General features: G+C 41.1%; 1 protein-coding gene across 1 annotated transcript in view; it reads right to left on the minus strand.

Moving 5' to 3' along the window:
* Positions 1–13,402, minus strand: part of BRF1 (BRF1 RNA polymerase III transcription initiation factor subunit) — a 152,113-nt gene that overhangs the window by 89,823 nt on the left and 48,888 nt on the right. The window contains exon 4 of the mRNA XM_015865581.2: positions 1,836–1,867. Within this exon, the coding sequence (XP_015721067.1) occupies positions 1,836–1,867 (32 nt within the window). The remainder of the gene's footprint in view (positions 1–1,835; positions 1,868–13,402) is intronic.

Here is a 13,402-nt window from a genome sequence, read left to right on the forward strand (position 1 = left end):
CAGCTGCAAGGTGGTAAAAGAAAGCAGCAGATATTTTTTTCCACAGGCTTTCATGTACCCTTTTTGCTGGTAGATTCACATTTTGTTTTGCTATTAGATGAAGCAGTACACAAAAGACAGTAGTGCTTCCACCCATCACCACTCAAACACACCAAAATCTATTTCAAGGCATTCTGCACTTGCTCAGTAGTAGTGTGCAGGTCACCCCAAACCAGTTAAAGATTATGAAAAGACAGCAATATCACTTCTGCTAACAGCCTTCCTTTTGCTCTAATGATGTTCACATCCTAACTTCACAATAGCAGAGCTGTCCTTGAATGAAAAAGTCACTTCAAGACAATAAACAAACTGCTTTTAGCTTTCGTACCATCTGCAAGCAAAGACTGATCTAAAGAATCACACAGGGAAGTTTTCTTTCTGGGCAATAAATGTTTGGCCACTAATTTTAGAGGGAAACAAAGCACTGAGAAATAAGAATCACCTACGGAGCTTCTTTTGTAGGTAATTTTACTTTAAGCATGTATATAATGATGACTTAAAATAGAAAATGGGAGGTGGTTGGTTTTTATTTGTTTTGCTTTTTTTGGTGTCGTTTAATAAAACAAACTGGGATTGACAGAAGAAAATCTGGAGGAAGTCTAAAAAGCTAATTTCTGTTTTTTTTCAGTACAGCTTTCTGGCTAACTACAGTTAACAATGACATTTAAGATTCCTGTTAGCTCAGATTCATCTTAAAGAAACCAGAAATGGGAGGCTATCAGAAACTGTCACGTAGTTAAATACATAAATAAAGTTCATGACAGTGAAACGTTGCATTTTCTTCTTCTTTCCAGGGCTGACTATTTCCATACCACTGATCTATTTCCAGCTCTCCCATCTCTTCGGTTACCCCCCTTTAACCTTTTGGGATCATATGTGCCCCATCTTGACACCTTTTAAGGCTGGAATGTACAGAGGGAAAAAAAAACAAATTGCTCAGTCTCTGTCCCTGCCAACAGGACATCTTTCCTTCTTCAGATTCAATTCCTCTTCTTCGCATTTGGTAGATATTCTCCATATTACTGCAATCATTCTTTTTCATAGCAACCATCACATAAAATCACTTGTGTTTAATAGGAAACAACCCCCCCCCCCAAAAAAAAAAAAATCTACATATGCAATATTTGCTTATAAGCAATCAAAATAATTCAATAAGAGCTTGCAAAAAGAAAAAAAAGAAAAAAAAATCCATTAGTAATTTTAAGAATTAAAGATTCATTTGATTATTGTAATTCCAGCAGATTGCTTTAAGCAATAAATAGTCTTCAGAGGGATGCCATTTACCAAGACAGCTGGGAGGACAAAAATAGATGTAACTAACCTACTCACATTGTATGTAAAACAGTTTGAACGTGGAGAATGCGAGTAAGGCAGCGTAGGCCAGCAGAGCTTTCTATTTCCACACAAAGAGCAAACATGTATTTTGTTCAAAATACAGCTCATAAAACACATCCCTGGCACACACTAATCCATTTACACTGTATTACCTACAAAGAGTTTTTTCTTCTACTGTTGTTATGTTAAAAATATGTAACTACTGACCTTGCGCCATTGCAATAACCCTGAATACTGAAAAAAGCACCATACTAACTCTTGATACATTATTTGTTAAAAGCAAAAGAAATTTGATACTTAATTTCACTGAGCAATTACTGAGTTACAAACCCAGTGATTTCCCAATTCAGAAAGCTTAAGGAGACATTAAAGCATCCCAATCAGCCCACTCTGACAGCACTTTGCTTGAATGTAACCTTTATCAAGAGAATTTTCCCATAAAAAAAAAATAGATACGATACCTGAAGAAGATCGCTAAGGTCCAGTAACATGTCTGTGAAGAAGTCAAGGAACATAAACGCTTGTTGAATGTGACTGTTCCTAAATTTCATTAGCAAGGCAAAAAACAAAGGAATAAGCCCAAGTTAAATGGCAGCAAAGAGCAAATACAGGTGAGGTATTGGGATGGAACACTTCTGCTCACAGCACAGTCAGCACCCAGCTGCTGCAGTCACTGCACAAAGCTGCTGATGTAAAGTGGTGGCCTGAAAGAAAAAGACAACACTTCGTGCAATTTACAACTACTCACCATATCTTGCAGCCTACAGAGAGAACAGTAACAACAAATCAGACAATGACTCCTTAGCAGAGTCCATTGCAACAGGACAAGGGGAAATAGTTTCAAACTAAAAGAGGGAGATTTAGACTGGATATAAGGAAGGTGTTTTTTAGTTTGTTTTACAATAATGGTGTTGAGGCACTGGCACAGGTTACCTAGATGGATGATGGTGGATGCCCCATTCTTGGAGACACCCAAGGTAAGGCTGGATGGGGCTCTGAGCACCCGATGGAGCTGTGGGTGTCCCTGTTTGTTGCAGGGGGGTTGGATCACATGACTTTTAAAGGATCCTTCCAACTCAAAACGATTCCATGATTCTACTTTCAAATTCATTATCATTCATTATTACTCAACTATGGGATCAGGTCACCAACTACTGCTCCTTATGGGCACACACCTGGGACTGACAATAGTTCAAAGGAGTTGAAACTACCTTAAGTTTCCATCTGATTATACTGAATGTAAACGTGTTTTTAAACATACTGTCTTCAGAACTAAAAAAGAAAGCCAAACAAACATTAAGCTTAAAGTGCAAAGGTGGCCTCATGCCGAGAGCGAAGTACTGCTCACATGCTCCAGCTATCAGCCAACCAGAGCTGCCTCACCTGTCATAAAGGAGTTCCGGATTTACCATTAAAAGCAGCATCAAAGTGAAACTAAGGAGGGAGGCAGGCAAAGAAAACACGTAGGCAGAAATTCTGTATGGAGCAATGCATTAAGAAATTCAGTATTAAGAAGCACTGGAACATCGGTATAGCCTGGTACACCACAGTAACACAAGCATGTGACGTTTTTAGGGTATGCCATTGTATAAGTTTCTCTTAAATATTATCAGCAGTGGAAGAAGAATAATTTAGATCACGTAATCACTTTATACATAAACATTTGTTCACTAAGGATTTTTATCCTTGAGCATTTCCATCCTTAGTTTGCATTTGCAATTACATGAATTTAGTCCTCCAAATTCACTACAAAATCCAATGCATTATGTTAAGAATATTCGGTGACAGTGAATTTTAGCATGAAAAGAAAAATCACAGTATAGTTGGATATTTAATTAGGTGAAAGCTCAGTCTGAAAAAATCCCAGACCTATTATAGAAAAATATTATGCAAGGCATTAAGGTAATCTTTAACACAGTAAGAAAACTGTTCATACAAACAGACTGCAAAGAAATAATACAGCTTAGAAATTTACACAGAATAATACTGAATCAAATGTGACTTTCTGGCCAGAATAGTGAGGAAGTGGAAAACTGAAAGAGTTCAGTAATGAAACTGCCAAGAAACCACAGCTCTTGTCAGCTCCTCAAATGATCTAAAAAGAAATCACAACAGCAATTTTATGCTCGAGGAATATTCTAGATCTAAAAATGTTCCTAGTGCATTACGGACTTGAAGTGTCCAGTTACCATTTGCCCATCACTGAGATACCTAAAGATACTGAGATGCTTCCACCACTGAAAGAACTAAAATTATCACCCATACTTGACAGATTTGGTCACAATTCAGGGATATATAAAAATAAATAAATAAGCAAAAGAAGGCGCTGATGGGTTCTTGAAACGCTGAAGCAAGCAGCCCTAGAAGCTGCCACTGGAGACAGAATCACTGCCAGGGGGTAACGCACATTTTAGCTGAGCCAAAAAGCTACTTTTCTAACAGAGTTATTTCAGTTAAGAGTCGTGAAATCTGTACAATAATTTACTCTTCACCATCATCAAACTGCAACTGGTGGGAAAGAGCCAAACTTGACACTGCAAAGTGCTCAGTCTTCGTGACTGCAAGAAAAACAAACCTACCTTCTAACCTAAGTAAGGAGCAACAGAGAAGCGGCACACAGTTGTAGGGACAGAGATTAGAGCTAAGAAGTTTGGAAATTCATGTGCAGGGTTCAAGCAATGATTCAGAGCCATACACACTACAGATGCTTTCACATACAGTTGCTTTGCTCCACAGAGAAGTTACTTCAAGTGTCCACCGAAACGGTAAGCAAAGGTCACAGTAAAAATGTGGCATTTCTGGATTTCATTTAATGTAGCCTCCAGCAATCTCTCTCAATGATTAGACGCGTAGCAAAGCAAAAGTAAAGGGGAAATTTGAGTCATGCAGTAGCAACGGGTTGGCCTTTACTGTGAATATTGTGAGCACAATTATCAGCAGGAAGTAGATGTAAAAACAGGCAGTTGTTTTGAAACTCCTTTTCAGAGCTGGAACGGTTCAGAAGAACATATAACAACAGCTGAAAACTGCAGATAATACTTAATATGTACTCAAAATTTATACAATCCTAAGATAAATGTTTTCTTTGAAGCACAAAGAACACAATGATAATTTTACATACGGAGACTGCTAACACATGGAAAAGTTCCCCAAGAGACAGAAAGCTACTGATATTGTAGATAGACACGTGCAAAACAACAGCATCTAAACACAAGGGCTCTTGGGTTATAAATGTACCCAATCTCAAAAGAAAAGAAGGAAACTTCAACAGTTTCAGCTGCTTTTGTGTGTGTGTGTGTGTGTGCTTATTTTTTAGCTGACTTCACCAAGGTATGCAGCTGATCGGCCACCTTCGGAAGCTTCTAAACCAAATGAGATGAGTCTAAAGGCTTAACTTCAAAAGATTTAATTCAAGGGAATCCTTTGACCAACGTGATGCAAGAGGTCAGGCTGAGCGGTCAGAGCACTCCCCTTCTGCCTTTATAATCTGGTAATCTGTGGATAATGTGAGGGCACAATGAATCACTGCAATAATGATCTCATTCTCAGTACCAAGGGAAACAAAAGTTCGTGATGAAATGAATACTACCGGAAACCTAAAACCCAAAATACCAAAACAAGCGTGCATTTGTCTTTTAGACAGGCCTACATTTTATATATTCCAGCAATTCTAAAGTACTTATACGGATAAAAATCCCCTTAGGTTTCGGGTATCGTTAATTAGGAAGCAAAAATTCCACTTGACCAAGTTTATACGGAGATGCAGAAATACTTGTAGGAGATCAAGTTGCTACCTCTCCTAAAATATCAAGGTTTTAATGTGTGACAGAACCTACAACAATCAGGAAAGCCTCAAACAATTTCATAGGTTTTTACTACGCCCAGTTGAGTGTTCCAAAGTGCAATACGCGGTGTCATGTTGGAAGTATACAGGTATATACCAGGCAGCACGGAGGGGATGGAGAGACTGGTTTGGGTTGGTGAGGTCCTTTTGTTTGTTTGCTTGGGTTTTTTTGGGGGGGAGTGTATTCATTTTACTTTTGAAGTATTCTCAGGTTACCCTTCATGTTTGTATTTACTGTTTACAAGCTTACTACACAATCAGGGATACCACAGAAAGATTAATGCCAGGGAATCCTGACCACAAACCGCTAAGCAGAACTGTGATGTCTGTGAGAGCTGTGCAGTCACTTTCTGCTTCTAACAAAAACTCCTAACATCCCATAGGTACATAAGACAGTTAAACCTGAATTCCTTCTATGCACTCAGTAAGAATGATTCAGCTGGCTGCAAAGAAAATAAAGCAAAGCTTAATAAGGATAACTGACAAGCAAACAGCAAGTATTCTGAATAGAAGCACATATCTTTCTCAAACTTTAGATGAAACTTAACACTTGCAATTTCAATGTTATGGTTTGCATGAGCTCCGTAAGAGATGAGAGCTTCCCAGAAGCACCTACGGTAACAAACATGTGGAGATAAGATAAAGGGGCCGGAGGACAACAGAGAAGAGTGATACCAGGGTGAAAAATTAGTGACTGCGTTTGCCTGGCCCTGAACCCAGTTCCCCATCTTTCTATCGTATATCCTTGCCCTTCTGTATTTTCATACTGCAAGTGATTGCTGATTGTGACTTATCACAACAAAATCTCTCCTGCTTTACAAACTTCCACTGTTTTAATTAGCAATTAATTAAAACTGACTGACAGCGCTAATTGTTTGCTAAAAACATTTCTCTTCCCAACTACGCTGAACTAACAGGATTAGAAAATAATAACCCAAACCAATTCTTTTGTAGAAAACTCATTTCTCATAACTCTCACAAAGATTTGCCTTGAGGCTGAAACCCAATGGAGGCAGTTTCTTAACTTTGCAAAGAACAAGTTTGCATAGCACTTGCATGCACATGTAAAGACAGCACTTAAATCAAACTGGAAAGTATAAAATCCATTTTCATAAAACAAACTAGCTTATGTGAAGACAAATGCATGAGAAAAAAAGGCTGCATATTGGTCTGTGGTTTGGGTTTATGTGGGTTTCTTTTTGTTTGCTTTGTTCTTCTTTGCACATAACTGCGTGTCTGTATTGCATAAAATACAGTACTTTAAACTCCATAATTGTTAAGGACAAAAAGCATTGCCGGATCGCTTCCCCAGATCGACCAGCATGTTATCACCATAGCTCCCCTTTCAGAACATGGAACACCTCTATATTCATAGTTATAACAAAGCCAGTGGTGGTAATTCAGCACTGTACAGCCACCCATATAGGTAGATCTACTAAAAAGGAGACAGACAGACATTTTAGTCTACATCCAGCAGACTGATTTTGCAACTTCAACTGCAAAGGTGACAAGAGCAGCCTCCTGGCTCACCCAGGGGCTGAGCTGGCCTCCAACACCAGCTGTCTGCCTCTACTACTCTACACCTGGCAACTAAGGACAAAATCCAGGGCAAGAAGGCTGCTGGATTCGGGACAAGATCGACAGGATGAACCCATTGCCTGAGAGCTACATTAAGCTTCTAACTCCCCAACACACGTATAACTCAGCTGTCACAAAATTAATGCTGTTACTTTTATTAATAATTTTCTTTAGACTCATTGCCATTTACAGTAACATTTCCAAGAGCAAGCTGAATATTCAGTCAGTGTTCAGCTCTTTTGAAAATGCTGCCCTTAGAGAATACAGTCTTCAAAGAGTTCAGGCCAGGCTGCAGCCAAAGAGTTACTGACTCCAAGTAAACAACCTGCTTTGTGTGATACTATGGAGTATTTACAAAGTCACATGTAAATTTACAGCTCAGTGCAGCACAGCCAAAAAAGAACAGAATAAAATAAATACTTCTTGTCCAAAAATGCTTGTTGCCTCGTTTACTCAGGATGCTATGCAAGGAATACGTGAATGATGCCGCCAAAAGAAAACCTGGTTAGCGTGCTCTGGGAAAGTTAAAGCATGGAAGGAAATGTAAATATTAAGTTTTTAGAGACCTGAGTTTATCTCCAACCTGGACGATGTGATCGTGTATAAACAACAGCTGGCTACATTCGGAAAACAAAACGTCTCCAAACAAGAAAGGAAGACCCTCTTCCCCTTGAAGAGTAAATTGAACGGCACTGGTGAGGCAAAACAAGAGAGGTTGCTAGGAGAAGCAAGTTTTAAGGAAGAACTTAAAAGAAGAGTGGAGCTGGCAGACAAGAATAGGAGAGAGGCACCAGGAAAGGAGCAAAGCTCAGGCTGCAAGAAAAAAGGAAACTGTAAATAGTAGAAATGACTGCAGAAAACATTGTGTGCCTGAAAAAGGAGTTCAAACACATAAGTGAGGGTGAAGCCATCCAGTCCAAAAACCTGCACAGCATGGCACAGTGACAGAGAGGGCATAAAAACGTAGCTGGGAAGGAGGGCAGCAGTGAAGACTTAGATAGGAGTTCAGCTTTTTAGTTTCTTTTCCCTTCATATGAAGCCTGCAGTGTTTATGATTTGTACCGGGACACTTCACAAAACGGAAGAGGTGAAGATTTGGAAGAATTACTCTCAGCTGACGATGGGGAATTCAACACAGCACATGTCAGCCAGGTTTGCAGCTGGAGAGAGCAGTGAACGAAACCAGGAGCAGAGAAAATCACACCCAGCCCGACAGTGGCAAAGGAAAACCAGCAGTGCTGTGAGCTTCACACTCTGCTGCTCAGGATGTTCCAAATGGAAGCGTTTGGGAAGATTTGGGAAATGAAAGATGTTAAAGCCATGGTTTGGCTCCAGGCAATTTCCACCAATGTGAACAAAGCATAATCTCAGCCTGGCTCAGCCTGGCTTTTATAGCCTATCACCACTGCTTTTCCTGGGCTGCTATCAGTGCAACGATGTGACAAACCTGCCTAAGGAACCGCCTGAAATAAATATTTTTCCTCCTTTTATTATTATTTTTTGGCCTGTTTTCAACTGGATTAACTCCCCAGCTCACACGTAACTGCACAAACACCTGGGCTGATAGAAGGCAGGGGACGGACTGGGGGAGGAACAAGCAGGCAAGGGCAAAGCAAGATGATTTCTTTCTGAAGCCGTGCCAACTCACACTGGCTTAAAGCATTCACCTCAAACACAGCCTGAGACAATCTCTGTCACCCATCCCACCTTCTCAAATTTCTCTTTAAAGTAACTCTGTTTGCAGAGTCCTCCCGGGCTAGCTCCAAAACACAAAGACCCGCCTTATCTGAAAGAGAAACTTTAAAACAAATAAGGAGCAGGAGCCTGCAGAATAGCTGCTTAACAGTAAACCAGCCTCAGAAAACTGATAACGCCTCCCCTGTTTGAAGCACACACGTGATTCCTGTGCAAAAGTTCAACACAGCATCGCTCTGGTTCACACCCGATCAACCCCCAGATGTACCTTTAGCACTGCCCTGCTCTGTTAAACCAGAACCAACCCAAATTTCACACACACAGAATGGTTCACGTTTTCCGTGCTAGAAGCCAGGCATTACACCTTTGCTTTCATGCTCATGCAGAGCCCAGTGCACTGGTATTATCTCAGAACTCTGGTGGGATGGGAGAGTGGCAGCTGCTGTGCAACTGCATTGAGGCACAGAGGAGTTTGCAAACTCTCAAATGCTGCTGTCCTGCCAGTATCAATGAACGTGATTTCATCATGCACACACGTTATCCAATATCTTACATGTAAAACAGCCACGCAACAGGAAATTCCTGACACTGGAGTCTTTACTTAAGAAACAAAAAAAAACACCACACAGCATTAAAAAGAAATGAATGGTATCCTTGCCATCCTGAGGCTGCTGACTTCCTAACGGCCTTCAATGGAAAATCCAACAGTTGGCTGTGTTACGCTTCCCATTTTAAAAGACCTTTCAGAGAATCACATCAGCGTATGTCATGTAACACAAGGAAGAAACAAACTTCTCTTGCAAGCCCTTCTGCATCACGCGCAGGTAGGAACATGCCTGTAGAAACCCTTTCATTACTCGATCTGGATACTCGCCACAGTGCGCTGAAGGGAGCTCCTGCATTCAGAGCACACAACACTCAGAACATCTGGGTTGGAAAAGACCTGTAAGATCATCACAAGCAACCATCATCAGGGCAGGGGGAAATTTCGGTCTTCTTCATTCTTCAGCTTCCTGCTTCTCAGCATTATTAATTACTCGCTATTAATTAAAAGCATGGAGTTTTTCTTCACACGCTATTTAATAGGTATTCGGTGAGGTTGCTACATACACCTTCCTGCTCCTTGCTCTTTGGAAAGGAGAGAACGAGAGCTTGTCTTCCTCAAACACCACCTAACTGTTAATTACTTCTCAAAGCAAGTCTGATTACAGGCATTACCGTAACTCACAGTAACTTCCTCAATCACCCATCCATCTTTGTTACACATCTTAAACACAGCAGGCTTGGCAGTCAGCACAACATGCCCCTCTTCCACTGAATGAACTTCTCTGTTCCCAGTTTTGTCACTGCACTGCAAAAACACCTTTATCTCTCTGTATCATGTTATAATAAACAAACAAACACTTCTCCCTTCTGTGGTAAAATGATCCAAACTCTCCTCTTAATAATACAATGATCATTTTGACTCTGCAGTTCACAGCTCTCTACAAAGGGTCAGATAAACCATCTGACAACTGCACTTTTGGTATAAACACCCATGTGTTAATGTTATGGTCAATAACCATTTTTCAGACCATCTCGCTGCCACTGATGAGGCCAAGCTATGGGTTGATCTAACTAGCAGGTTTGTGACTTACAAATCAACACAGTAATTTGCCCACCTGTCCCAAACATGCAAAAAGGGCTTAAGAGCTAAGTTACATTCTGGGTTCCTGATGATGGAAATAGACGCAATGCATATCAGATATTCCACCCCCCTTCAAGTATGCCAGCCCTAATTTCCACAGACCTGTTATCCTAAATGCGTAGCTAAGAAGCTCCCATAATAAACTGAAGGAAGAAATGTAAAGTTAAGATTTAATTCAGCTTTGCACCAAAAAATAAAAGATAAAGCAAGCGTCAATTGCTTGTTAACAGGTTACTCATCTTTATGAGATCCTTGAGGAGCAAAAGGAAAGCACTTGACAGGGGTGGGGACAGAAGGGAGGAAGTGGCCAGAATACACATACAGATCCTACTGAGAACTCAGACCTTCAGTAAGCAACCTGCTGCAGTTCTCCACAGGTCACAGGCACCACAATCCTGTTTACACTACCGTCCAAATTAGCTTCGCTTTAACAGGAACTCCTAAAGCATTTCAAAACGCTGTTGCATAGCGAACATGCTGGGGTTAATGCTTGCAAACAGCATCCATCACATCCTTAGAAGTTAACCTTCATTAAATGGTTTTAATCAAGATAGAAAAAGAAGAATATTTTTTTGAAGCGTCATTTTAAACTTTTATCCCTCTATTATCTTCTGAACGTTGCAGCAATGGAAAGTACTTATCTCACGTCTCCCTTACAGCACAGAGACTGCTCTTTCATTATCAGTTTTTAAGAAGCTGTAAACTTATCTCAGCTGCTGGAATTCTTCACCAGGAATAAAAAAAAGCATCCAGTGATGATGTACATATCATCTGCCTCTGGGAAAAGAAAAACTGCCAGTGATATGCTGGGAAAGATCTCCTTAGACTCCTTTCACACAGACTTGCAGCATTTTTATTGTAACCACGCAGTGTAATTTCAAATAACATCCTACAGCAAGCTCCTGAAATACATCTCTGCTCCAAACAACAACTGAGAATGCTATTGTGGGTCCCGTGTCTACAGCTGCTTGCTTATTGTGTCATATTTGCAGAGCTTTCAAGAAAAAGAAGATAGTATTTCTTCCCCCCTGCTACCCAGACTTACAAATTCAGTCTAGGCTTTTGATAACAAGCTCAGTACAACAGCAGAACTAGCAAGCAGAACTTGCTCTCCCTCACAATTTTACCTGCTCAAATGCAGCTGGAAAGGTGTATTCTGGGGTCTTCAGGATACCACACAGGAGACTAATACACAGGGTAGGCCTCTTATGTTCCAGGAGGCAGCACATAGCTGTGTGTGCTTTGGATGCACAAGGGACAGACACGTCTACACTGCACCACTGCCCTAACAGAGAAGCACACTTCACTTCTGTGCCTTCACCTCTCCAACTAGAAGATGAAGACTGTAAATACTGACCTCATCCACAGAGCACTGTAAATCCTACCCCTCAGCCAGGAGGGAGCAAACTGGAATTACATCCCTGCTGTCAGAGCTGTTTGCATATTAGGTCACTCTAACCATATATAATAAGTACAGTACGCAAAAACAAAAGAAGAAAAAACACAACAAATGGGTAGGAATTGAGAAAAAGCTGAACCTGGTAAACACCCCCTCAGCTAAAAAGGCTGCCAGTCTGCTCAAACTGTTACAATGAGGATAGACAGAAAGACTACAGGGTAAGCATAGGACTAGATGCACTGCCAGGCTCAAAGGGCTGGATTAATAGCACAAAGCCCAACTGGCAGACAGTTACAACAGGCATCCCTCAGGGCACTGTCTTACACTCACACTGAGCCACCAAAGCAGAAGGCATCACAGGCAGGTCTGTAGCTGACACCAAGCTGGAGAAGCAGTCCATCCACCAAAAGGTAGGGCTGCACTTAGAGGGCCCTCAGCAAGCTGGAGAGCAGGGTGGGCAGGAACTGCAATTGTCTTTACATTTAAAAAGTCCACTGCTTAAGACAGAGTAACCCCTTGCTACAGTACATGGCAGGTCTGATTGGTTACAGAACAGCTTGCAGAAAAGGAGATGGAAGTCCCCATGGACAAACTGAGCAGGAGTCAGCAGCATGCTCCTGCATCAAGAAAGACTAAGCACATATTGAGCTTCATCAGCAGAAACTCTGCCAGTAGTTAGGGGAAGTGATTATTCCCCTTTATTCACTAATTATGAGGCAGCACCTGGAGGGTTGTGTTCAGGTTTGGGTCCTCAAGACGTACAGACATCGAGAACCTGGAGTACCTACACTGACCAAGAAAGTCACAGGGCTGCAGCTCTGTATGTCTGATTGCAGGATGAGAACTCAGCTTGTGCAGCCTGGAGAACACTTTCGGCAAGGAGATCCAACACTGTCTTTACCATCTAATAATGCTGTACAGAGAAGGAGCCAGATTCTCCTTGGACATACACAGTGACAGAACAAAAGGTAAGTGATGCAAGAAATGCAAGGGAAAAAAAAAAGGTTTAGCATGAAGTTCAAAAAGGGGACTGTGATTAGAGATAACAAAAACTCTACTTGAGTAGGGCTTCAGCAATCTACTGATGACATGAGCGGAGAACTGAATTGAAAAGGCTCCCTCCAATCTAAATTATTCACTGATCCTGTTGGAACACAGGCTTTCTATAATGCCTCTGTATTTTGCCAGCTTCAAATATGTTCCTATGTAAAAATTCCTCTGTATGCATATCCTACCTTCCCTGTGTCTGCTTGCTAGGAAACTGGCAGAAAATTCTCTGTCTTCCCTCCCATGCTACAACCCCCTGAATGTTTTTTGGTAAAAAGGATTCTTGCAATGAAAAAATTTTTCCCTTTTTTGCAGCTTCTTTTTGACACTGCCCTCTGGTTCTCAATACTGCTGCTCAAGCAGCACTCACAGCTCCTGCTCACGCTCCCATCTTCTCCAGTTGCAGCAGCAAGAAAAGTGACTCTTTTACAGCTCCACAGGGAGGGCTGCCAACAGTATCAGCAAAAAACAAGGACTGGAGCACTCTCTTGTTTCATCACTGAATGACTATGAGAAACAGCTGAGACAATGAAGTCATTGGTTCAAGGACTGAGGAACGAACATAGTAGCAACCAATACTTGAGTTTCCCTGCCACAATAAGAGCATAAAGTCTGAGTGGAAGAGAGAAGGCAAAACCTAATAAATATTATACTGAAAGTTTACACAAATATTTTTCAGCTGAAGAAGTGTTATCTGAATAAGTGCTGAACATAATTATTGGCAATGAACGGGGTACTCCAGATGTGATAAGAATGCAGTGATTTGGGACTCCCTAAG

The sequence above is a fragment of the Coturnix japonica genome, chromosome 5 (genome assembly GCF_001577835.2).
Source record: "Coturnix japonica isolate 7356 chromosome 5, Coturnix japonica 2.1, whole genome shotgun sequence".
Taxonomy (NCBI): Eukaryota; Metazoa; Chordata; class Aves; order Galliformes; family Phasianidae; genus Coturnix; species Coturnix japonica.